At 40.2% G+C, this 27835-nt stretch overlaps 1 protein-coding gene across 1 annotated transcript in view; it reads left to right on the forward strand.

The window, feature by feature from the left end:
- The first annotated feature begins 8564 nt into the window (after positions 1-8564).
- LOC110779137 (subtilisin-like protease SBT3.9) overlaps positions 8565-27835 on the forward strand; it is a 37777-nt gene continuing 18506 nt past the window's right edge. The window contains exons 1-3 of the mRNA XM_056842385.1: positions 8565-8603; positions 10820-11311; positions 11408-11538. Of these exons, the coding sequence (XP_056698363.1) occupies positions 8565-8603; positions 10820-11311; positions 11408-11538 (662 nt within the window). The remainder of the gene's footprint in view (positions 8604-10819; positions 11312-11407; positions 11539-27835) is intronic.

Below are 27835 nucleotides of genomic sequence, written 5' to 3' on the forward strand. Positions count from 1 at the left end.
GTGGTTCTACGCATTTTGCAATGAAGAACCATCAAGTCAGCAGACATGTGATCTACCCAAGTTCAATGAAGAACTCTTTAACATAAACAACCCTGTTTAATTGCTTCTTAGGCAATAAGTACTTTTACTTCAACTGTTTAGGTTGCTAGTGATGCTTTGTTTGGATTTGCTTATCCAAGTAGTTCACAGATATGTGGAAGACTTTCCAGCTGTATCTTAGAACATAGAAATTAATATTTTAATTTCCCACGCAACAACTCATGGTCTCCAATCCATGTTGCCATTTTAAAACACGATGCTCTATAGCTCGTCCTTGCCAATGGTTAACTCCAAAGGGTCTTTGCTTGATCCTTTGCCAGTGTTTATGCGTGTAGCATCAATATTTAGCATATCTTTATTTCCTTGAATCAAGAACTTATTCCTATGTACCTTTTCAAGTACCATAAGTATTCTTGATCTCAATCTAGTTGATCTTTACTTAGATCAATAGAGATTGGTATATGTTCGTCATGCCTAGAGTCATACGATACGTTTTTGGCGATCCTCATATTATATCATACATGATAAATTCTTTTGCAGAATAATTCCAATTGAATTCTATTCATGTAACTTTAGCTCATCTAGTTTCAGTAGATACTAAATCCAGCTAAATTCTTTGACATATAATATAGGTTAAGAATCTTACTCAGATCCTTTGATGTTTAACTTAGTAAATGCTTATACATAGTTCAAACATTCTTTACTTAGATTTATTCACATGGGTCGAATATCTCCAATGGAGTATTTCGTGTTTGATTTAGTAAATGCCATTACTTAATCCAAAACAATAATATAAGATCTTTGTAAATAGATCTTAATACCCAGTATGTACTAAGTTCCGCCATGGTCCATCATTGATGAATAATCTCAAATCTAAGTCATTAGCATTTGAATGTTATTTCTCAATAGAGAGATATGTGTGTGATACACATAGGACCAATTAAGTTTTACGTACTCCCACTAAACTTCTTATATGTCTATAAGAATCATGTACATTTGATGAAACTAAAATACTTATTAGCTTCACTAAAATACAATTCCAATTCCCAATTGCTTGCTTAAATCTGTACTTAGATTTTATAAGCTAGCTTTCCTTTTTCAAGCATTTATTTGGATCCACAAATCCTATGACATACCATTTACATAGTTTATTCCAACTTTTGATTGAGGAATACGTTTTTGTTATCCAATTGCTATATGTACCAATATGCAATCATTGCTTGAATTATAGACTTGAGCATTACGATTATGCATGAGGTTTCAACACAATCCACACCGTGAATTTGCTTGTAACCTTTTAGCAACTAATCTAGCTTTGTGTTGTGAACAGAATTTCATGTTTGATGGTTTTTATCCTTAAAACAAACTTGCAACCAATAGGTGTGAAACTATTCTTGCAAATCAACAAAATTTCAATTTTGTCATCAAAACATTGAGTACGTTTTATGGCCTCTAACCATTTAAAACATTTGAGTCTATATATGGCCTCTAACCATTTTAGGGAATCTGGGTTTCGTCATAGCTTTCTTACAAGTCACAAACTCATTAATCTACATGATAATAGTTTGACTGCAAGTTGTAGGTTTAATAGAAGAATCTCATAGTTTCAGTGACTTGAACTCTATGCCTACTTGGGTATAGAACATCAAACAATAGAATATCAATAGCCACTTGAAAGTCCTTTGAATATTCTGTTCTCCTTGAAGCACTTGTAAAGTCTTCTAAGAGATGTCTATTCTTTAAAGCCACTTCTAAAGTCTTTAAAGAATAAGTTCGGATTTTCTGAAGCACTTCGAAAAGCCTCCGGAATGTCCGTCTATGTTTGTTGTTCGCCTCGAAGACTTTCGAGGTCTATTTTCTCCCACTTGTCATTTTGGAAACGAATCTCCAAAAGGACATTATTTCGAGCAAACAAACATTATGTTCTCAAAAATTCGTGGTAGGAACAATACCCTTGTGTTTCATTTGAATAAATCACAATGAAACATATATCTATCTTGGGCCTTAGTTTGTTGAATAACAAACACTAAGCTCCCATTGAGTTTAGGAACTCTTTAGATATATTATGAAAAGATATTCTGAAATTACTTTTCAATAGCTTTGACGAATTTGGTTTAGTTTGGTGGTAGTTGAGCATTTTGTTTTAGAAATTATAGGAAAAGTCTTTATGATCCATCATTGATCGAATCAAGTACTAATTGACTTCGATTATTCCAACTAAGATATGCCATATCTTATGGACCTAGATTGTGAAATTACAACACACAATCATTGATGATCATATTTGGTCTCAAGTAATCATCAACATGATCTAACCTAGATCTTTATGATTTCTTGCCAAGTGGATTTTATACTTCTGAATCTTTGAACTAGCCAAACAGATTCAACTTATATCACATTTGAGTAAATAAACCTATATTCACTCAAATCCATGTGAAATAATAAAGTCATAAAATCTTTCTTTTAGCTTTGAACTCTATCGTCTAGGCGTTCTAACAATAGTTCATATTCTTTGTTACTTTCAACAAGTAAGACTAGCTTGTCTTAAGTTGATCTAAAAAACAACCAACTTTCAAAAGTCCATTAAAATAGAGCTTGTGAATGTTAACTTGTTGACATGGTCTAAGCAACAATGCCAAAGATTAGTGGAACTCAAATCAAGGGTTTGATTTGAACCTAGTAAAGTTTTTATTGTTAAAGAGTTGTTTGTTTTAATCAAGCAAATTGACTCAACCCGTAAATGACCATTTCATTCAAATAAACAAACAAACAAGAATTGTTTTTGTTCTTCTGAATGTGAGTCTTTCTGTGTTTGAAGCAGAAATTTAGGTATGTTGATTATGGAACAAAATAGCCATTTAGTTCCAACCTTGAAAGGACTTAAAACAACCTAGATGACCCTACAGCTAATGTAGCATTGTCATGCTTCATTTCCCACTTGTAGGCCATTAGTGTAGCCTAGCTTCCATTATTTGAGTTATTACCGAAGTAAGAACCTCAAGCGGTATATGATACCAAGGAAGTTTGATTCCTAGGTCACTTCTCTTTAAACATAAACTTATAGGTAGAAACGGAATTGTAAATTCCTGTCATCTGTTCCTTTGTTTTCCTATTTCTTGTACCCTTTCTTATAGTCTTAAGAATTGAATTCTTTAGTGTTGACTTTTATACTTTGTTAGACATGTCCAATGTCACCAACAAGGTTATTTACCATTTTAATTTATGTTGAATATTTTGTTTCAACTAGATGATCTTACTAGAAGCTTCTAAAGTTCTCTAAGCATCGATCTATTCGAATGTCTAGGGACTAGACTCATTCGAGAATTAAATGGAAAAAAGATTTTAGGTTGTTAACCATTGGTAAAGCTGAGCGTTTAAACTCAATGCTTTATGATCTCAAAACTACATTGTATTTTGAATTCACAAGCACCAATTGGTTTGCCATTCGATTTTGATATTCGAAAAGAACCATAAAAGTCGCGAAAAGAAACGTACATTTTAAATTGCTCATTTTCTCTCATTTCCGTGAATCGTTCTTGGATTCACTACCAATCGAGGAAATTTACTGTTACCTTTCTAAAAGGATTTACTGCAGTGCAAGATATTTAATTATAAACAATAATTAAAACATACATTGAAGCATGCAAAGTCTAAACATTTATCATGAGTAATAACTTGAAAATTAAAGCAATCATGCAATTTCAACAAGTTATTAGCATTTTATTCGAATTTATTGTTCCGGCAGGTGTGAATAAAATGATTCCAAGATCCTAAAATCATTGAAGAACTAAGCACAGTTTGTCGACTTAATCCTAAAACATCTTAGGTAAGCAAAAGCCTTTTGCTAATAGTCTAGAAACTATTCTTGGTTGATAGGTACGTCTAAGAACTTATTAGGCAAACCTATCGATTTTGCCACGACATAAAAGGACTCCTTACTTATATCGTTGAGTTTCACCAAAACTAACATGTACTCACAATTATTTGTGTACCTTGCCCCTTTAGGACCAATAAGTAACACCTCGCTGAGCGAAAACTATTACTAGATTGATGTAAAGGATATCCAAGCAAGTGTATATTTTGGCATGGCACCTTTTAACTCAATTTTTAAGTTTGGAACTTAAGGCTCTTACTATGTTGGTTAGATTTTAAGTGAACTAAAATCCTTAATCATGCAACATAATCAAGCTTTGATCTCATGCATATTTCAGACATATTTAAAGCAATAAATAACATAAAGCATGCATAAGATAAATGTGATCTAGTATGGCCCGACTTCATCTTGAAGCTTTAACTTCAAAGTCCGTCTTGAAAATCTCCGTGGGAGGCACCATTTTTCTTCAAATAGGATAAGCTATAATTAAAACTAATTACAACTATTTGATGGTACGCAGACCATATTTGAATTGAAAAACAACTTTGGTACTTTAGACCAATTACATTCAATTAATGGTACGCAGACCATATTTTCTATCCTATTTGGGCCATACTAGTCACTTCATAACCTGCAAAACAGTACATATACAATATATACCATTCACCCATTCATTATCATGAATGGCCCACATAGCTGGTTAGTAAAACACATTATGCATCACATAAACATTTGCATCAATTAATCAAGGGCACCAATAATCTACAAATTATTCAGTGCTTATTAATTCTAATCAAGTTGTTTTAACCTTAAGGATTTGTAGACCTAATCAAGAGTTTATGACTAAAAAGGGCTCCCACTTAAACCAATAAATTCATATGCTTTACTAATTTTAAACATAAAAATGTATTTCTAGTCTAACCGAAAACATACAAATTTAATTAAAATTTAAAGCTCATATAAATTTATAATTGAATCCATAAATTTAATTTATTTTCAGTCGTATTTAAATTAATTCATGATTTTAATTTTAGTAAAATAATTAGAATAAATAAAATTTATTATAATTACAATATTCAAAATTAAAATCCAAGAAAATAATTTAAATTATTAATTTTAAAATTAATTAAAATTACGTAAACTGAAAATCTCAAATTAAAATTTCAAAATGATCTAATCGCAACGCAACAATCCCACGCAACGCACGCCCATGGGCCACACGCACACAGCCATCGCTGGCCATGTGCGCGCAGCCCATGCGCTGCGTCGCATCGCTGCTGCTCCCCATCGCAAAGCATCAATCGAACACGCGAGCTGGTGCTCGCTGCGCGCGCCAGCGCTCGATGCACGCGAGCCATCGCTCGCTGCGCGCCCCAGCGCTCGATTTATGCGAGCCATCGCTCGCTGCGCGCCTGCCTTTCCCGCACGCGAGCTTGCGCTCATCGCACGAGGCAGCAGTATGCGAGCTGGCGCTCGCTGCGCGCGAGCCATCGACGTTGTGCGTAGCGCTCGTGGCATGCGAGCTTGCGCTCGCTGCGCACGAGGCTCCGCATGCTTGCGCGAGGCAGTGCGTGCTGTGGCGCAGCACGCTTGCTGCCCACACGCGACTGCTCGTGCCTTGCTCTTGCCCCTGCCCACACGCCCATTGCTCACAGCCCACGACACAAGGCAGGGCTGCTGCCTTGTGCTCGTGCACCATGCCCTTGCTCGCTGCATTCGTACCGCATGGGCGACGAGCTCCCTTGCTCGTCGTCGCATGCCCGCACTATACAACACCCCTTAAGGGTAACACGTAGCGTCCATTGCTTTGTGCGTGCAAGTTATATGAGCGAGTCGCATAAAAAATTAAAAATTTATATTCAAAATTAATGACAAATTAATAAATAATATTAATTTCATAATTTTAGGGCGAAAAATCGAAAATTTATTATTTAATTGATTTCCGATTAATATGGATTCAAGTCTAGGTCATAAAAAATTTAAAATTTAACATAAATTTAAAATTTTTATGGTGGTTTTTAATCATAGGTTTCTAATTAAATTATAACTAATTATGAAAATCAAATTAATTCTAAATTATTTCAATTTTCAACAAATTAAACATAATTACAAATTAGATTGCATAATTAACAAGGCTAGGCATTCAAACTTGTTAAACATATACAGTAGGTCAATCAAAAATTCAAGATTTATCAACAAAAATCGCAAATATTTAATTTAACATCTTAAATTTACGAAATTTTGCATTCGAAAAACTAAAACCTCCAAAAATTCATAGTTAGGCTTCGAATTTGAGAATTCTGGGTTCGGCCGAAAAATACTCTTTTTGTCAAAATTTTAGAATGCCTTTTACATGCGGAATTGACACAAAAATCACTCGATTTGGATGAGTAACGAAGAAACTGCCGAAAAACTGCGTACGTATAATTAAATAAACGCAATTTGCAATTAATTAACAATTACGAAAATTAATCACCCCTTTTAATTCTTGCAAAATTGTAATATTTAACCATGTTCATGCAATTTAGATTATGAAAATAATAAGAGGCTCGTGATACCACTGTTAGGTTATGATTCATATGACAATTCATAAATCATGCGGAAAAACCATAAAGCCAGGAAAGCATATTATTTACACATAATCATTTAGCATAGTTTAGATGCATACACTTTGTTGCGTGCCTTCCCTAGCTGCGCCTGAACCGAACAAGAACAAGTCTTTAGGACTCCAAATGTCGTCCCTCCGTAGATAGTCCACAGCACGTCCGGATCCGCCTTAAGCTTGACCAACTAGAATCGCCCTTAAGGTACTTAGAATTTTTGGCTATTGTAGGCAATTATATGACTGAATTTTTGCTCTCAAAAATCACTTTGAATACTTGAATACTCGATATAAATTATGAGCCCTTAACTCATATTTATAGACCATGGAATAAATAATTGAATCCTACTAGGATATGAATTAATTAAATTAGAATCCTAGTAGAATTCTTATTTAATTAATTTATCTTTTAGGATTAGGAATTTTAATCATTAAACAAATCCTGTACTCTTTAGGTTTCGTATGTGAACACAAACTCTACACGAGCATGACCCGCAAGCGTGTAGGCCATGCCCGCGCACAGCCCACACGGCCGCTCTGCCCACGCGAGCTACAAGCCCACGCGAGCTGCAGCAATGCTCGCAGCCCACTGCTCGCAGCTGCGCGCGCTGCGCGCGCTGCCATGGCCTGCTGGGCCTGGCCTTGCGCTGGGCCTAGCGTGGCCTTGGCTGTTCGTGTGGCGCGCTTGGCTTGCTGGGCGATGGCCTGGCTTCGTGCTGGGCCCTCGTCCGCCAGGCCTCGTCCGATGCTTATTCGTACGATACGCTTCCGATTAAATTCCCGGTTCCAGAATTCATTTCCGATACGAACAATATTTAATATTTCCGATTCCGGAATTAATTTCCGTTTCGAACAAATATTTAATATTTCCGTTTCCGGAATTATTTTCCGATTCCGATAATATTTCCGATTCTGACAATATTTCCGTTTCCGGCAATATTTCCGATTCCGGCAATATTTCCATTTCTGATAATATTTTCCGATACGTACCATGTTTCCGTTTCCGGCAACATCTACGACTTGGATAATATTTATATTTCCGATACGATCCATATTTCCGTTTCCGGCAATATCATCGTTTCCGGAGTATTCATTTCTTGCCTGTGACGATCTCAGCTCCCACTGAAACCAAGATCCGTCGATTCCGAATATCCATAGATGGAGTATTTAATGCCATTAAATACTTGATCCGTTTACGTACTATTTGTGTGACCCTACGGGTTCAGTCAAGAGTAAGCTGTGGATTAATATAATTAATTCCACTTGAACTGAAGCGGCCTTTAGTCAGGCATTCAGCTCACTTGATCTCACTGAATTATTAACTTGTTAATTAATACTGAACCGCATTTATTAGACTTAATATTATATGCATACTTGGACCAAGGGCACTTATTTCCTTCAGAAGGGCATTTCTGGAAACACTTTCCGGGTATCGCTTCTTGACCTTTGATTTGCATCTTCGTCTTTGGGACAGGTGTTGAGGTGGTGACACGTGTCACCTTTCTCCATTTTGCCCCTCCCTATATATAGAGGGGGGGTAAAATTCATTTATTACATTTCGTTTTCACAGAGCTATTCACAGGCGATTTCCGGCGAACTCCCACCACCAGCAGGCGATTTCCGGCCACCGCGAGACTCAACCTGTTCTTCACCAAACTCAACTTGTTCTTCACCAAGTACTTCACAGATCTTTCAAGGTTAGTTTTCGCCTTTCTTCCTTGTTTTTGTTATCCCCTCGTCATTTTTTTCCTTTGTTAGCGGCCGGCCTCCTAGTACTAGGTAAGGGTTTGAAGGTTTTAATTGAGATTTTTCCGCCGTTCGTCTTTTGTCTGGGCGGACGTCCAATCGCGTCTTTTTCTTCATTGTTGGTCACTCCTAAGCCGTGCTTCGTTCACTATGCAGAAGGCATGGCTAGAACCAAGCAAACGGCAGATCCTACGCGCCTGCGCTTGCTGGAGGAAACATTCACACCCCCTAGGGAGAGATATTCTTCCACCGCCCCGGCAGCCGACGAAGAATATGTCGAACTCTTTCAAGAGATCGATGAATATGTCGAGGTGGAGGAGCAAACGGCAAGCTCGTCAGGGGGTACAGCGAGCCAGGCAGTGGGGGAGTCGAGCGTCGCTCCATCGCCATCGGCCGCCGAGGAGCAAGAGGCTGCTCCCCAGCCTATTAGGCCCAGAGGACGGGAGGAGGCCCAACTGCTTCCGTCGGAGATTCACCCAGACATAGGCTGGATGCGGTGGCTAGACAGGCATGGGGCCCAGATGAGGGACGACCTCTGCGTGGGGGAGGGGTACCAGATGCGTGTGCCGGCCGGTCTGGACTCGACCGTCAGCCTGCTTGCCGAGGGAGAATTCCCAGTGTATGCCGCATCCATCAAGCTCGGCATGAGATTCCCTCCACACCCCTTCGTTGTGGAAGTGTTAGATGGTTTTAACATTGGGGTGGCCCAGCTGACCCTCAACTCGTGGGCTGATATCTTTGGCTATATTGCCAAATGTGCGCTGAACGACGTGGAACCGTCTTTCAACGCTTTTCTGCATCTGGTCTCCCTCTCTCGTTCCCCCAGTGCCGCCAAAGGGTGGTTCAATCTGAGCAGCCGTGGTACATACCAGACAGTGGTCGGCAAGCTCAGCAAATGGCATATGTGGAGGAAAAGATGGGTCGTGTTTTACACGGACGACCAGGAGATGTACGAGAGGATGAGCCGCTGGAATTGCAACGCTAACTATATGGACCGTGACGAGCCCCTCCCACCCCTTACTGCCGAGGAGTGGGATCAAATAATGGTCCTGTTCAAGGCCAACACTTACCACTTAACCGCTGACAAGACTTTCCATGTGCCGGCCGAGTGGTTGCCGCACATTAGTCAGTTTCGGAATGAGGCCTTTCTAGCGGCCGTAGGCTTAGGATATTCTATGACTCGAGGTTGTATGCCAAATTATGTGCCGTCCCGCGTTGGTCTATTCATTTTTTCTAACTTTGGATTTCTTTTGTTCACAGAGGAAGGGATGAGCAAGTTATCGGCGGCGGATATTGGGAAGGGCGACATGACCGATTGGATGGCCGACATCTATGAGGCCAAGATGCAGAAGGCCAAGGCCGAGTTGGAGGAGAAGGTGAGTATTCTCTTAGGTTGTTGTCTTTGCAAGTTAAGCTTTTACCGTCCAGTGTCTACAGTGGGCGTCTTTTTTAGTGACGAGCCGTTATCTTGGCATGTGACCCGTGTTTGCTAAGGTAGGCCTCGTCACTTTTTAATGACGGGCCCCTAAGTTAGTGTTTTTCTTGCGGTTTCCAAGGTGCGCCTCGTCACTTTTTAAGACGGGCGTCCCTTTGGTGACGAGCCATTTTTTTCGCAATTGACTCGTGATTGATAGGGTACGCCTCGTCATTTTTGAAACGGGCGTCCTTTTTAATGACGAGCCACTATTCTGTGAGTGACTTGCACTTGATAAGGTACGTCTCGTCATTTTCGAGACGGGCGTCCGTTTTAATGACGAGCGACTATTCAGTGAGTGACTCGTGATTGATAGGGTACGCCTCGTCATTTTCGAGACGGGCGTCCTTTTTAATGACGAGCCACTATTCTGTGAGTGACTTGCACTTGATAAGGTACGCCTCGTCATTTTCGAGATGGGCGTCCTTTTTAATGACGAGCCACTATTCAGTGAGTGACTTGTGATTGATAAGGTACGCCTCGTCGTTTTCGGGACGGGCGTCCTTTTGAATGACGAGCCACTATCTTGTGAGTGACTTGTGATTGATAAGGTACGCCTCGTCATTTTTGAGACGGGCGTCCTTTTGAATGACGAGCCACTATCTTATGAGTGACTTGTGATTGATAAGGTACGCCTCGTCATTTTTGAGACGGGCGTCCTTTTGAATGACGAGCCACTATCTTGTGAGTGACTTGTGATTGATAAGGTACGCCTCGTCATTTTTGAGACGGGCGTCCTTTTGAATGACGAGCCATTATCTTGTGAGTGACTTGTGATTGATGACGAGCCACTATTCAGTGAGTGACTTGTGATTGATAAGGTACACCTCATCATTTTTGAGACGGGCGTCCTTTTTGATGACGAGCCACTATTCAGTGAATGACTTGTAATTCATCACGAGGCCCAATATCTGACTGTCCTTTACGTTCTTTTTCTTTTTAGCAAGCTAAGGACGCGGCTAAGGCGTCAGGGAAGAAAAAGGGGACGACTCTGTCCCAATTGAAGAAAAGGGTCGTGCCAGCTGGCTCGGAGACTCCGAGTACCTTCAAAAAGCCCAAACCTATACCCCGCCGTCTGGTGAAGAAGGGCGAGTCAAAGGTTGCTGAAGGGGGTCGCCCTGATGACGATGAGATTGGCGTGGACAAGCCGTCTCTGGTTGTGGACTTGGTGTCCAAATCAAAGTCTGGTGGGCATCCTGACGAGTTGGAGGACCCTCTTTCGGGAATTCCGGCCGACGTCCGTTCCCAGATTCCTGCGGAGGTGGCCCGCCGAGCTAGGTCATCGGGCGATAAGTATTATTCGAACGTCGTTCAGACGTATCGAGCCTCCTCTGGCAGTTCTTCTTACTCTCCGCGTCATCCTAAGGCCGTTGTTTTTCCTATAGCTAAAGACAAAGGGAAGGATGCAGCTGCTGCAGAGGACGAGAACGTACCCGCTACTCCTCACTATTCGTCAAAGGATAGGGTGGCTATATGCCGTAAGGTATTTAAGGCCGTCCCCGCAGAGTATGTTGCTTCTCTTCCTGGCCGCAAGACTGACGCCCAGTTTGGTGCAATCCAGGCCACCCTACTCGACGTGAGTCTATTTCCCACTTTGCTTGTACTTGTTTTTCTTTTCTTGTACTTGTTTTTTCTTTTCAAGTCATTTACTAACATGTAGCTCCTTTTGCAGTTGTTCTGCCGCATGGAATTCTGCAAGAGTTGGAAGACGCGCACTGCTGAGGAGCTCAAAGCTCAGGTGGCTGAGTCCACCCACCATGGCGACTATGCGTTCAAATCCATTGAAGAGGTCCGCCTGCAGATGCAGACGACCATAGTCCTTCAAGCAAAGGAGGTAGCTTCATTGGGGTCTGACAAGGCCGAGCTGCTTAAGAAGATCTTGGCGCAGGACAAAGACATGGTGACAATGGTCGAGGAGGCCAAGACAGCGGCGGCGGAAATACGGACGCTTCAGGACCAGTTGCGGGAGTACCCTCAGGTCAAAGAGGCGGCTGAGGAAGCTGAGCATCTTCGGGGGGAGCTGGAGACGGCCAGGTCGCAAGTTCGCACCTTGCGTGAGCGTCTTCTGGAATCCTATGATCAGGGAGAGCAAGCGGCCAAGGACGCTGTTAAGCACGCCTAGGAGAGCCACATGCCAGAGTATGATCTTGCGTGGTTCCAGCGGCGATTGGAACACAGTGCCGCTGTGTTGGCTGCTGAGCGTCTCGGTCAGCCGCCCCCTGAGTTTGTACCTTCTGATGATGAGGACGATGCGGCTGCTCCCTGATTTGCTTCCTTCCAAGTTCTTCAAAATTTTATTCAAGTGTTCCCATGCCTAAGGGCAAAAAACAATTATTTTGTTAAGTTTTGGCGCTGCTGGCGTCTGTACCATTGTGCCTGCTGAGCACACAACAATTTCTTTCTTTTTTGTTTTTGAATTCTGGGCTACTTTTACACGCCTTTCTACGGGCGTTGTTTTATAAGTAAATAGGTTATTTTTGTTGCTTCTTTTATCTCGCATTTATTTGCTCTTCGTAATTTGATTATTCCTTAATCAATAGGCTTAATCAATAGGTATGGTAGCCAAGGTGCAACTGAGTATACACTAAGCACGTTGGTGCCGTAGGCAACTGAGCATGCGCTAGGCACTACTGTGGTCGTCTCTTTCTTTGGCGAGCGTGTCTATAACGATGTTGATTGACGCAAGTCAATCAATAGGTATGATTGCCGCTAGACATGCTCGTTAAATGGACTGGACGGCCAAACGTTCGTGCCGCCGAACATTTGAGCAAACAACCTTTGTTTCAAAGTTATTGGTGCCGCAGGCAACTGAGCATGCGCTAGGCACCACTGTGGTCGTCGCTTTTTTAGGCGAGCGTGTCTATAACGATATTGATTGACGCAAGTCAATCAATAGGTATGATTGCCGCTAGACATGCTCGTCAAATGGGCTGGACGGCCAAACGTTCGTGCCGCCGAACTTTTGAGCAAACAACCTTTGTTTCAAAGTTATTGGTGCCGCAGGCAACTGAGCATGCGCTAGGCACCACTGTGGTCGTCGCTTTTTTAGGCGAGCGTGTCTATAACGATATTGATTGACGCAAGTCAATCAATAGGTATGATTGTCGCTAGACATGCTCGTCAAATGGGCTGGACGGCCAAATGTTCGTGCCGCCGAACTTTTGAGCAAACAACCTTTGTTTCAAAGTTATTGGTGCCGCAGGCAAATGAGCATGCGCTAGGCACCACTGTGGTTGTCGCTTTTTTAGGCGAGCGTGTCTATAACGATATTGATTGACGCAAGTCAATCAATAGGTATGATTGCCGCTAGACATGCTCGTCAAATGGGCTGGACGGCCAAACGTTCGTGCCGCCGAACTTTTGAGCAAACAACCTTTGTTTCAAAGTTATTGGTGCCGCAGGCAACTGAGCATGCGCTAGGCACCACTGTGGTCGTCGCTTTCTTTGGCGAGCGTGTCTATACCGATATTGATTGACGCAAGTCAATCAATAGGTATGATTGCCGCTAGACATGCTCGTCAAATGGACTGGACGGCCAAATGTTCGTGCCGCCGAACTTTTGAGCAAACAACCTTTGTTTCAAAGTTATTCGTGCCGCTGAGCTTTTGAGCAAACAACCTATGTTTCAAAGTTGTTCATGCCGCTGAGCTTTTGAACGAACAACCTATGATTTAAGGTTATTTGTGCCGCTGAGCTATTGAGCAAACAACCTATGTTTCAAAGTTGTTCATGCCGCTGAGCTTTTGAACAAATAACTTATGATTTAAGTTTATTTGTGCCGCTGGCACTTACTATGCCGTACTGGTTGGCCAGCGGCTTGCTATACTGGGAAGGGAGTTGGATAGGTGATCAGCCTACAACTTGGTGCTAATCTGGGCCACTTCTTAGGCTTCAAACAATTAGTCTTGCTGAGAGTTTTTGCTAATCTGGGCCACTTCTCAGGCCGTCATACAATTAGGCTTTGGTTATGCATTGGAGTGTACATTTTTATATTCATTGTGCGAGCAATAAATATTACGAGACAAATAGAGTAGTATTATTTATAACTTTGCAAGGCGAATTTAGCCGGTTACAAAAGTAATTACTACCCTACTATGACCATTAGAGGTCGCCCCTTGGGCAATGGATCGTGGTAAGTAAGACAAAGCTTAGCACATATCTAGAAGAAATACTTCTTGAGATTGTCGGCATTCCAAGTGCGCAAAATAGGCCGGCCCTGCATGTCTTGAATGCGGTAGGTTCCATCTGTTAGGTTATGATTCATATGACAAAACATAAATCATGCGGAAAAACCATAAAGCCAGGAAAACATATTATTTACACATAATCATTTAGCATAGTTTAGATGCATACACTTTGTTGCGTGCCCTCCCTAGCTGCGCCCGAACCGAACAAGAACAAGTCTTTAGGACTCCAAGTGTCGTCCCTCCGTAGATAGTCCACAGCACGTCCGGATCCGCCTTAAGCTTGACCAACTAGGATCGCCCTTAAGGTACTTAGAATTTTCGGCTATTGTAGGCAATTATATGACTGAATTTTTGCTCTCAAAAATCACTTTGAATACTTGAATACTCGATATAAAATATGAGCCCTTAACTCATATTTATAGACCATGGAATAAGTAATCGAATCCTACTAGGATACGAATTAATTAAATTAGAATCCTAGTAGAATTCTTATTTAATTAATTTATCTTTTAGGATTAGGAATTTTAATCATTAAACACATCCTATACTCTTTAGGTTTCGTATGTGAACACAAACTCTACACGAGCATGACCCGCAAGCGTGTAGGCCATGCCCGCGCACAGCCCACACGGCCGCTCTGCCCACGTGAGCTACAAGCCCACGCGAGCTGCAGCAATGCTCGCAGCCCATTGCTGCGGGCGCTGCGCGCGCTGCCATGGCCTGCTGGGCCTGGCCTTGCGCTGGGCCTGGCGTGGCCTTGGCTGTTCGTGTGGCGCGCTTGGCTTGCTGGGCGATGGCCTGGCTTCGTGCTGGGCCCTCGTCCGGCAGGCCTCGTCCGATGCTTATTCGTACGATACGCTTCCGATTAAATTCCCGGTTCCGGAATTCATTTCCGATACGAACAATATTTAATATTTCCGATTCCGGAATTAATTTCCGTTTCGAACAAATATTTAATATTTCCGATTCCGATAATATTTCCGATTCTGACAATATTTCCGTTTCCGGCAATATTTCCGATTCCGGCAATATCATCGTTTCCGGAGTATTCATTTCTTGCCTGTGACGATCTCAGCTCCCACTGAAACCAAGATCCGTCGATTCCGAATATCCATAGATGGAGTTTTTAATGCCATTAAATACTTGATCCGTTTACGTACTATTTGTGTGACCCTACGGGTTCAGTCAAGAGTAAGGTGTGGATTAATATAATTAATTCCACTTGAACTGAAGCGGCCTCTAGTCAGGCATTCAGCTCACTTGATCTCACTGAATTATTAACTTGTTAATTAATACTGAACCGCATTTATTAGACTTAATATAGAATGCATACTTGGACCAAAGGGCATTATTTCCTTCAGTCTCCCACTTGTCCTTAGGGACAAGTGTGCATTTCCTAATTCCTTTGTCGCTCGATGCTTGCTCTTGAACATAAGGTAAGAGTTGTTATCCTTATTATGTCCAGAGGTGTTTCTCGGTTTCAGAGTTCAACTGATCAAATAAACAGATAATCATAGCCTATGATTCATCCGAGCACGGCCATGCATTTTACAGTTTCTAGCTCTCCGAGTGGCCTTGTACAACTTTTAAGCATCTCATCCCGATTTATGGGAGGACAATCCCAATCTTGCGATCTTGAGATTAGACTTCGTTTGATAGGTGATTACCTGAGCGTTGCCTTTATAGCCTCCTTTTACGGTGCGACGGTTGGTCAACGTCAAAGCAACCAGTTCTCAAAACAAGTAATCTCAAATCACTCAGGTATTGAGGATTTAGTGTCTAATAATTTTAATGAAATTTACTTATGACAGATTTTCATCTCTTACAGTAAAGTTTCATAGGTCTGTCCGATACTAGTCTTCCCCAAGTAAGTATCTATGCAAATGATTATGACATTTCCATGTCCATATAGTTCAAGAAACAGAACTACTAGTCATCTTGCATTCTAATCGTCTAACGTTTTCTATGCGTCCAATTTTATAGAAAACTCCGACTAGGGACCATTTTCAACCTTTGACATTCAAGTTCACTTGATAGACATTTCTTAGTCACAGGACTGGTCCTGACAGTCTATCTTGAATATATCGTCAAATTGAAGGGACTCATCATTTAATACTAAACCAAGATTAAATGGAATATGAAAAATACATTTCATATATGATAAATGTTCAACCCCAACGTTTTACAACCATGGGCCTTAAACCCATCTTTAAAACAGTTCATGGAATTTCAAAGCTATGCTTGATTTCCAGTGCCACAATGTGAGTGTTGTTTCTCACTTGTTGCATAGGTTTAGTTATCATGCTTTGCCAATCTTAATATCCTTTTCATCGAATGTTCTTCGAGATAGATGATAAGATCTGTTGAGTATGTTTATTTTGTGATCTAGTCTTTCTTGCTACAATAGTGGTTCTACGCATTTTGCAATGAAGAACTATTAAGTCAACAGACATGTGATCTACCCAAGTTCAATGAAGAACTCTTTAACATAAACAACCCTGTTTTATTGTTTCTTAGGCAATAAGTACTTTTACTTCAACTTTATAGGTTGCTAGTAGACCTGTCAAACGGATCGGTCGGGTCGGGTTGTAAAAAATTATTTTCGGGTTCGGGTTTAATCGGGTCGGTCACTTTCGAGTTCGGGTTTACAAATGCTTGTTCAAGACCCAGAACTTTCGGGTTCGGGTCGACCCAACGGGTTGAGTGATTTTAAAACGCGCATTATATTTTCATTAATTTAGGTGATAAATATACAAAATATGGGCACAAATTATCAAATTTTTCTACACATGTTTATATTAGTAAAATTAAACCATAAAATGACGTATAATTCAAATTAAAATCATATTATACACAACAATAATGAAAATAACAAGTTTATTATGCTTAAATTTTCTCATAATCTCATTTACTACTATAAATATAATAATTTTCAATCGGTCGGGTCCAAAACGGGTTCGGTCGGGTTTTGACCCATTACTTTTCGGGTTGCTCGGGTTCGGATAAAATCAGGTTACGGGTCACAAAACCTTGTTCAGGACCCAGTATTTTCGGGTCGGGTTCGGGTCGGTTTTCGGGTCGGGTCGATTTTTGACAGGTCTAGTTGCTAGTGATGCTTTGTTTGGAATTACTTATCCAAGCAGTTCAAAGATATGTGGAATACTTTCCAGCTGTATCTTAGAACATAGAAATTAATATTTTAATATCCCACGCAACAACTCATGGTCTCCAATCCATGTTGCCATTTCAAAACACGATGCTCTATAGCTCGTCCTTATCAATGGTTAACTCCAAAGGGTCTTGCTTGATCCTTTGCCAGTGTTTATGCGTGTAGCATCAATATTTAGCATATCTTTATTTCCTTGAATCAAGAACTATTCCTATGTACCTTTTTAAGTACCATAAGTATTCTTGATTTCAATCTAGTTGATCTTCACTTAGATCAATAGAGATTGGTATATGTTCGTCACGCCTAAAGTCATACGATACGTTTTTGGCGATCCTCATATTATATCATACATGATAAATTCTTTTGCAGAATAATTCCCAATTGAATTCTATTCATTTAAGTTTAGCTCATCTAGTTTCAGTAGATACTAAATCCAGCTAAATTATTTGACATATAATATAGGTTAAGAATCTTACTTAGATCCTTTGATGTTTAACTTAGTAAATGCTAATACATAGTTCAAACATTCTTTACTTAGATTTATTCACATGGGTCGAATATCTCCAATGGAGTATTTCGTGTTTGATTTAGTAAATGCCATTACTTAATCTAAAACATTAATATAAGATCTTTGTAAATAGATCTTAATACCCAGTATGTACTAAGTTTCGCCTTGGTCCATCATTGATGAATAATTTCAAATCTAAGTCATTAGCATTTGAATGTTATTTCACAATAGAGAGATATGTGTGTGATACACATAGGACCAATTGAGTTTTATGTACTCCCACTAAACTTCTTATATATCTATAAGAATCATGTACATTTTATGAAACTAAAATACTTATTAGCTTCACTAAAATACAATTCCGATTCCCAATTGCTTGCTTAAATCTGTACTTAGATTTCTTTAGCTAGCATTCATTTCAAGCATTATTTGGATCCACAAATCCTATGACATGTCATGTACATAGTTTTCTTCCAACATTTGACTGAGGAATACGTTTTGTTATCCAATTGTCATATGTACCAATATGTAATTATTGCTTGATTTATAGACTTGAGCATTAAGATTATGCATAAGGTTTCAACACAATCCATGCCATGAATTTTCTTGTAACCTTTAGCAACTAATCTAGCTTTGTGTGTGAACACAATTTCATGTTTGATGGTTTTTATCCTTAAAACAAACTTGCAACCAATAGGTGTGAAACTATTCTTGCAAATCAACAAAATTTCAATTTTGTCATCAAAACATTGAGTATGTTTTATGGCCTCTAACCATTTAAAACATTTGAGTCTATATAAGGCCTCTAACCTTTTTAGGGAATCTGGGTTTCGTCATAGCTTTCTTACAGGTGACAAACTCATTAATCTTCATGATAATAGTTTGACTGTAAGTTGTAGGTTTCTTCACTATCTAATAGAAGAATTACATAGTTTCAGTGACCTGAACTCCATGTTTCTTCACTATCTAATAGAAGAATTTCATAGTTTCAGTGATTTGAACTCTATGCCTACTTGGGTATAGAACATCAAACAATAGAATATCAATAGCCACTTGAAAGTCCTTTGAATATTCTGTTCTCCTTGAAGCACTTGTAAAGTCTTCTAAGTGATGTCTATTATTTAAAGCCACTTCTAAAGTCCTTAAAGAATAAGTTCGGATTTTCTGAAGCACTTCAAAAAGCCTCCGGAATGTCCGTCTATGTTTGTTGTTCGCCTCGAAAACTTGCGAGGTCTATTTTCTCCCACTTGTCATTTTGGAAACGAATCTCCAAAAGGACATTATTTCGAGAAAACAAACATTATGTTCTCAAAAATTCGTGGTAGAAACAATACCCTTGTGTCTCATTTGAATAAATCACAATGAAACATATATCTATACTTGGGCCTTAGTTTGTTGAATGACAAACACTAAGCTCCCACTGAGTTTTGCAACTCTCTAGATATATTTTATGAAAAGTTATTCTGAAATTACTTTTCAATAGCTTTGACGAATTTGGTTAGTTTGGTGGTAGTTGAGCATTTTGTTTTAGAAATCATAGGAAAAGTCTTTATGATTCATCATTAATCGAATCAAGTACTAATTGACTTCGATTATTTCAACTAAGATATGCCATATCTTATGGACCTAGATTGTGAAATTACAACACACAATCATTGATGATCATATTTGGTCTCAAGTAATCATCAACATGATCTAACCTAGATCTTTATGATTTCTTGCCAAGTGGATTTTATACTTCTGAATCTTTGAACTAGCCAAACAGATTCAACTTATATCACATTTGAGTAAATAAACCTATATTCACTCAAATAATAAAGTCATAAAATCTTTCTTTTAGCTTTGAACTCTATTGTCTAGGCGTTCTAACAATAGTTCATATCTTTTGTTACTTTCAACAAGTAAGACTAGTCGTCTTAAATTGATCTAGAAATCAATGAACTTTCAAAAGTCCATCAAAATAGAGCTTTTGAATGTTAACTTGTTGATATGGTCTAAGAAACAGTGCCAAAGATTAGTGGAACTCAAATCAAGGGGTTGATTTGAACCTAGTAAAGTACTTTAAAGAGTTGTTTGTTTTAATCAAGCATATTGACTCAACCTGTAATTGACCTTTTCATTCAAATAAACAAACAAACAAACAAGCATTGTTTTTGTTCTTCTGAATGTGAGTCTTTCTGTGTTTGAAGCAGAAATTTAGGTATGCTGATTATGGAACAAAATAGCCATTTAGTTCCAGCCTTTAAAACAAACTAGATGACCCTACAACTAATGTAGCATTGCCATGCTTCATTTCCCACTTGTAGGTAATTAGTGTATCCTAGCTTCCATTGTTTGAGTTATTACCGAAGTAAGAACCTCAAGCGGTATATGATACCAAGGAAGTTTGATTGCTAGGTCACTTCTCTTTAAACATAAACTTATAGGTAGAAACGGAATCGTAAATTTCTTTCATTTGTTCCTCGTTTTCCTATTTCTTGTACCCTTTCTTATAGTCTTAAGAATTGAATTCTCTAGTGTTGACTTTTATACTTTGTTAGACATGTCCAATGTCATTTTATCAAAGTTCTTACCATTTATGTTGAATATTCTGTTTCAACTAGATGATCTTACCAGAAGCTTCTAAAGTTCTCTAAGCATCGATCTATTCGAATGTCTAAGAACTAGACTCATTCGAGAATTAAATGGAAAAAGGATTTTAGGTTGTTAACCATTGGTAAAGCTGATTGTTAAACTCAATGCTTTATGATCTCAAAACTACATTGTATTTTGAATTCACAAGCACCAATCGGTTTGCCATTCGACTTTGATACTCGAAAACAACCATAAAAGTCGATATAAGAAACGTACATTTTAAATTGCTCACTTTCTCTCATTTCCGTGAATCGTTCTTACATTCACTACCAATCGAGGAAATTTACTGTTACGTTTCTAAAAGGATTTATTGCAGTGCAAGATATTTAATTATAAACAATAATTAAAACATTCATTGAAGCATGCAAAGTCTAAACATTTATCATGAATAATAACTTGAAAATGAAATCAATCATGCAATTTAAACAAGTCATTAGCATTTTATTCGAATTATGTGTTCCGGCACGTGTGAATAAAATGATTCCAAGACCCTAAAACCATTGAAGAATTAAGCACAGTTTGTCGACTCAATTCTAAAACATTTTAGGTAAGCAAAAGCCTTTTGCTAATAGTCTAGAAACTACTCTTGGTTGATAGGTACGTCTAAGAACTTATTAGGTAAACCTATCGATTTTGCCACGACATAAAAGGACTCCTTACTTATATCGTTGAGTTTCACCAAAACTAACATGTACTCACAATTATTTGTGTACCTTGCCCCTTTAGGACCAATAAGTAACACCTCGCTGAGCGAAAACTATTACTAGATTGATGTAAAGGATATCCAAGCAAGTGTATATTTTGGCATGGCACCTTTTAACTCAATTTTTAAGTTTGGAACTTAAGGCTCTTACTATGTTGGTTAGATTTTAAGTGAACTAAAATCCTTAATCATGCAACATAATCAAGCTTTGATCTCATGCATTTTAAGACATATTTAAAAGCAATAAATAACTTAAAACATGCATAAGATAAATGTGATCTAGTATGGCCCGACTTCATCTTGAAGCTTTAACTTCAAAGTCCGTCTTGAAAATCTCCGTGGGAGGCACCATTTTCTTCAAATAGGATAAGCTATAATTAAAACTAATTACAACTATTTGATGGTACGCACACCATATTTGAATTGAAAAACAACTTTGGTACTTTAGACCAATTACATTCAAATTAATGGTACGCAGACCATATTTTCTATCCTATTTGGGCCATACTAGTCACTTCATAACCTGCAAAACAGTACATATACAATATATACCATTCACCCATTCATTATCATGAATGGCCCACATAGCTGGTTAGTAAAACACATTATGCATCACATAAACATTTGCAGCAATTAATCAAGGGCACCAATAATCTACAAATTATTCAGTCCTTATTAATTCTAATCAAGTCGTTTTAACCTTAAGGATTTGTAGACCTAATCAAGAGTTTATGACTAAAAAAGGGCTCCACTTAAACCAATAAATTCATATGCTTTACTAATTTTAAACATAAAAATGTATTTCTAGTCTAACCGGAAACATACAAATTTAATTAAAATTTAAAGCTCATATAAATTTATAATTGAATCCAAAAAGTTTAATTTAATTTCAGTCGTATTTAAATTAATTCATGATTTTAATTTTAGTAAAATAATTAGAATAAATAAAATTAATTATAATTACAATATTCAAAATTAAAATCCAAGAAAATAATTTAAATTATTAATTTTAAAATTAATTAAAATTACGTAAACTGAAAATTTCAAATTAAAATTTCAAAACGATCTAATCGCAACGCAACAATCCCACGCAACGCACGCCCATGGGCCACACGCACACAGCCATCGCTGGCCATGTGCGCGCAGCCCATGCGCTGCGTCGCATCGCTGCTACTCACCATCGCAAGGCATCAATCGAACACGCGAGCTGGTGCTCGCTGCGCTCGCCAGCGCTCGATGCACGCGAGCCATCGCTCGCTGCGCTCGCTTGCCAGCACTCGATCCATGCGAGCCATCGCTCGCTGCGCGCCTGCCTTTCCCGCACGCGAGCTTGCGCTCATCGCACGAGGCAGCAGTATGCGAGCTGGCGCTCGCTGCGCGCGAGCCATCGACGCTGTGCGTAGCGCTCGTGGCGCGCGAGCTTGCGCTCGCTGCACGCGAGGCTCCGCATGCTTGCGCGAGGCAGTGCGCGCTGTGGCGCAGCACGCTTGCTGCCCACACGCGACTGCTCGTGCCTTGCTCTCGCCCCTGCCCACACGCCCATTGCTCACAGCCCACGACACAAGGTAGGGCTACTGCCTTGTGCTCGTGCACCATGCCCTTGCTCGCTGCATTCGTACCGCATGGGCGGCGAGCTCCCTTGCTCGTCGTCGCATGCCCGCACTATACAACACCCCTTAAGGGTTACACGTAGCGTCCATTGCTTTGTGCGTGCAAGTTATATGAGCGAATCGCATAAAAATTAAAAATTTTATTTTCAAAATTAATGATAAATTAATAAATCATATTAATTTCATAATTTTAGGGGGAAAAATCGAAAATTTATTAATTTATTGATTTCCGATTAACATGGATTCAAGTCTAGGTCATAAAAATTTAAAATTTAACATAAATTTACAATTTTTATGGTGGTTTTTAATCATAGGTATCTAATTAAATTATAACTAATTATGAAAATCAAATTAATTCTAAATTATTCCAATTTTCAACAAATTAATCATAATTACAAATTAGATTGCATAATTAACAAGGCTAGGCATTCAAACTTGTTAAACATATACAGTAGGTCAATCAAAAATTCAAGATTTATCAACAAGAATCGCAAATATTTAATTTAACATCTTAAATTTACGAAATTTTGCATTCGAAAAACTAAAACCTCCGAAAAGTCATAGTTAGGCTTCGAATTTGAGAATTCTGGGTTCGGCCGAAAAATAGTCTTTTTGTCAAAATTTTAGAATGCCTTTTACATGCGGAATTGACACAAAAATCACTCGATTTGGATGAGTAACGAAGAAACTGCCGAAAAACTGCGTACGTATAATTAAATAAACGCAATTTGCAATTAATTAACAATTACGAAAATTAATCACCCCTTTTAATTCTTGCAAATTTATAATATTTAACCATGTTCATGCAATTTAGATTATGAAAATAATAAGAGGCTCGTGATACCACTGTTAGGTTATGATTCATATGACAAAACATAAATCATGCGGAAAAACCATAAAGCCAGGAAAGCATATTATTTACACATAATCATTTAGCATAGTTTAGATGCATACACTTTGTTGCGTGCCTTCCCTAGCTGCGCCCGAACCGAACAAGAACAAGTCTTTAGGACTCCAAGTGTCGTCCCTCCGTAGATAGTCCACAGCACGTCCGGATCCGCCTTAAGCTTGACCAACTAGGATCGCCCTTAAGGTACTTAGAATTTTCGGCTATTGTAGGCAATTATATGACTGAATTTTTGCTCTCAAAAATCACTTTGAATACTTGAATACTCGATATAAATTATGAGCCCTTAACTCATATTTATAGACCATGGAATAAGTAATCGAATCCTACTAGGATACGAATTAATTAAATTAGAAACCTAGTAGAATTCTTATTTAATTAATTTATCTTTTAGGATTAGGAATTTTAATCATTAAACAAATCCTATACTCTTTAGGTTTCGTATGTGAACACAAACTCTACACGAGCATGACCCGCAAGCGTGTAGGCCATGCCCGCGCACAGCCCACACGGCCGCTCGGCCCACGCGAGCTACAAGCCCACGCGAGCTGCAGCAATGCTCGCAGCCCATTGCTGCGCGCGCTGCGCGCGCTGCCATGGCCTGCTGGGCCTGGCCTTGCGCTGGGCCTGGCGTGGCCTTGGTTGTTCGTGTGGCGCGCTTGGCTTGCCGGGCGATGGCCTGGCTTCGTGCTGGGCCCTCGTCCGGCAGGCCTCGTCCGATGCTTATTCGTACGATACGCTTCCGATTAAATTCCCGGTTCCGGAATTCATTTCCGATACGAACAATATTTAATATTTCCGATTCCGGAATTAATTTCCGTTTCGAACAAATATTTAATATTTCCGTTTCCGGAATTATTTTCCTATTCCGATAATATTTCCGATTCTGACAATATTTCCGTTTCCGGCAATATTTCCGATTCCGGCAATATTTCCATTTCCGATAATATTTTCTGATACGTACCATGTTTCCGTTTCCGGCAACATCTACGACTTGGATAATATTTATATTTCCGATACGATCCATATTTCCGTTTCCGGCAATATCATCGTTTCCGGAGTATTCATTTCTTGCCTGTGACGATCTCAGCTCCCACTGAAACCAAGATCCGTCGATTCCGAATATCCATAGATGGAGTATTTAATGCCATTAAATACTTGATCCGTTTACGTACTATTTGTGTGACCCTACGGGTTCAGTCAAGAGTAAGCTGTGGATTAATATAATTAATTCCACTTGAACTGAAGCGGCCTCTAGTCAGGCATTCAGCTCACTTGATCTCACTGAATTGTTAACTTGTTAATTAATACTGAACCGCATTTATTAGACTTAATATAGAATGCATACTTGGACCAAGGGCATTATTTCCTTCACCATCTCTAACCTCATCATAGATCTCATAAGGTCCCTCCCAAGTTGGCGTCAGCTTACCCTGTTCGTTTGCTCGTCCTGTGGATTCCATTTTCCTGAGGACAAAATCTCCCACTTTGAGCACTCTATTAGAGACTTTCTTGTTGTATTCTCTTGCCATTCTTATCTTGTACAGCTGTTGTCTGAGTGCTGCATTTCCTCTAACCTCGGGCAGGAAGTCCAGGGCTGCTTCCATTGTCTCCCAGTTAGCATTTTCGTCATACAGCATGACTCTCAACGTTGGTTCACACATTTCTATGGGTAGGACAGCCTCGGCGCCATAGGCTAGCAAGAAGGGTGTTTCACCGGTTGAATTCTTAGCCGTGGTGCGGATGGACCATAAGACATTTGGCAGCTCATCAGCCCATAGACCTTTGGCTTCGTCAAGCTTCTTTTTCATTCCTTCGGAGATAATTTTGTTGAACGCCTCAACCTGACCATTGGCTTGGGGACGTCCGACTGATGCAAAACAAGTGTGTATGCCGTGATCTGCCAGCCACTCTTTCAGCTTAGGCGTCTCAAACTGGGGCCCATTATCGAAGACGATAGCCTGTGGAATCCCAAAGCGAGTCATGATGTTCTTCCAAATGAATGCTCTCACATCAGTAGTTTTTATGTTTTTGAGCGCTTCTGCCTCCACCCATTTGGTGAAGTAATCTACAGCAACGATGACATAACGCCTTCCTCCTGGTGCGGCCGTAAATGGGCCTAGAAGATCCATCCCCCATTTAGAAAATGGAATTGGGCTTGTAATGGGCGTCAGAACTCGTGTCGATCGGTGTATTAGGTGAGAAAAACGCTGGCATTTGTCACACTTCTTGACCAGTGAAATTGCGTCCTCCTTAAGAGTCGGCCAGTAATAGCCGGTTCGAAGTGCCTTTTCAGCCAAAGCCCTTCCACCAATATGCGAGCTGCACAACCCCTGATGAAGGTCTTCTAGAATTTCCTGCCCCTTCTCAGGTGTTACACATCTTAACAAAGGACGGGAGTAGGCCTTTTTATAGAGGGTGCCGTTCCACATTTCAAACCAAGAGCATTTCTTCTGAAGTTTTGCCGCTTTCCTTGAGTCTTCGGGCAAGACTCCATTCATTTTGAAGTTTACTATGTCATCCATCCATGTGGACGTCCTGTCAAGAGTTTCCACCTCCATTTGCTCAACACTTTTGTGCTCTTTTACCTCCCAAAACACGTGCCGAGGGGTATCACAAGGCGCGGAACTTGCCAATTTTGACAGGGCATCAGCTTGGTTATTTTCCGAGCGAGGGACTTGCCTTACTTCAAAACTTTTCAGTGGCTCTACTTCCTGATGGACGGCCTGCATGTATTTGACCATAGTCGGATCCCTAGCTTCGTAGGTCCCATTAACTTGGCTCACAATCAGTTGGGAGTCAGATAGTGCTACAATCTCCTCGGCGCCTGCCGCCTTACACATTTTAATGCCACAAAGCAGGGCTTCATATTCGGCTTCATTATTTGACGCATGGAAGTTAAATCGCATAGCATACTCAAAAGTATCTCCTTCTGGGGAGTGACAGATTATCCCAGCTCCACATCCATTCTGTGTGGATGAGCCGTCTACATACACTGTCCACACCGTGTTTGTATTCTTGGCAAAGTCTGGCCTCGTCATTTCAACAATAAAGTCGGCACATGCCTGCCCCTTGACAGCTTTCCTCGGCTCATAGGTGATATCAAAGGCGTTCAGCTCTATTGCCCAATTCAGCATTCGTCCTGACGCCTCCAGCTTTGTGAAAGGCAGTTTGAGCGGTTGATCTGTGTAGACCACTATTTTGTGAGCTAAGAAATAAGGACGGAGCTTTTTGCTGGCCATGAACAGAGCTAAGCCAAACTTTTCCACTGTAGGGTATCTAACTTCAGCATTTTGAAGAACATGACTGACAAAGTATACCGGCATCTGTATTCCCTCCCTCTCTGTCAGTAGAACGGCACTCAACGAGTGCTCGGACACGGCGAGATACATGTACAAAGTCTCTCCTAGCAAGGGACTAACAAGACGAGGCAAGGTATGCAAGTGCTCCTTTAATCTGACCAATGCCGCCTCGGCCTCGTCCGACCATTCAAACTTGGCCTTCTTTCTGACAGACCTAAAAAAGTAGTGGCACTTGTCTCCAGCCCTGGAAAGGAATCTGCCCAGGGCGGCCAAGCAACCTGTGAGCCGCTGGACCTCCTTCACTGTCTTTGGTGAGCTCATATCAATTACTGCCTGGATTTTTTCTGGGTTGGCTTCAATTCCTCTTTCATCAATCAAGAAACCTAAGAATTTGCCTGCCGTCACCCCAAACACACACTTCTTAGGAATCAACCTCATGTTGTAAGCTCGAATAGTCTCAAATGTCTCCCTGAGATCAGTTATGTGCGCCGCCCTCAGCTTACTTTTTACGATCATATCATCAATATAAGCTTCAATATTTCTGTCGAGCTGCTTAATGAACACAGTGTTAATAAGACGCTGAAAGGTGGCCGGTGCATTCTTTAACCCAAACGGCATCACTTTGTAGCAGTAAAGGCCTTGTTCAGTAACAAATGACGTTTTTTCCTGGTCGTCAGGCCACAACGGAATCTGATGAAACCCTGAGTATGCATCCATAAAGCTTATCATAGCATGCCCTGCTGTAGAGTCGACGAGCCGGTCAATCTTGGGCAATGGGAAACTGTCCTTGGGACATGCCTTATTGAGGTTGGTGTAGTGAACACACAATCTCCAGGTACCATTAGGTTTTTTGACGAGGACCACGTTAGCAACCCAGTCGGGGTACTGACTAGGCCTGACGAACCCTGCCTCCATCAACTTTTGTATTTCCGCGGCTGCCGCCTGATTTTTATCTTCCCCATGGTTCCTTTTCTTCTGACGAACCGGTTTGAAGTTTGGGTCCACATTCAGCTTATGGACGGCCACAGCAGGATCAATACCCGGCATTTCGTCCACTGTGAAAGCAAAGATATCTTCAAA

The sequence above is a fragment of the Spinacia oleracea genome, chromosome 4 (genome assembly GCF_020520425.1).
Source record: "Spinacia oleracea cultivar Varoflay chromosome 4, BTI_SOV_V1, whole genome shotgun sequence".
Classification (NCBI taxonomy): Eukaryota; Viridiplantae; Streptophyta; class Magnoliopsida; order Caryophyllales; family Amaranthaceae; genus Spinacia; species Spinacia oleracea.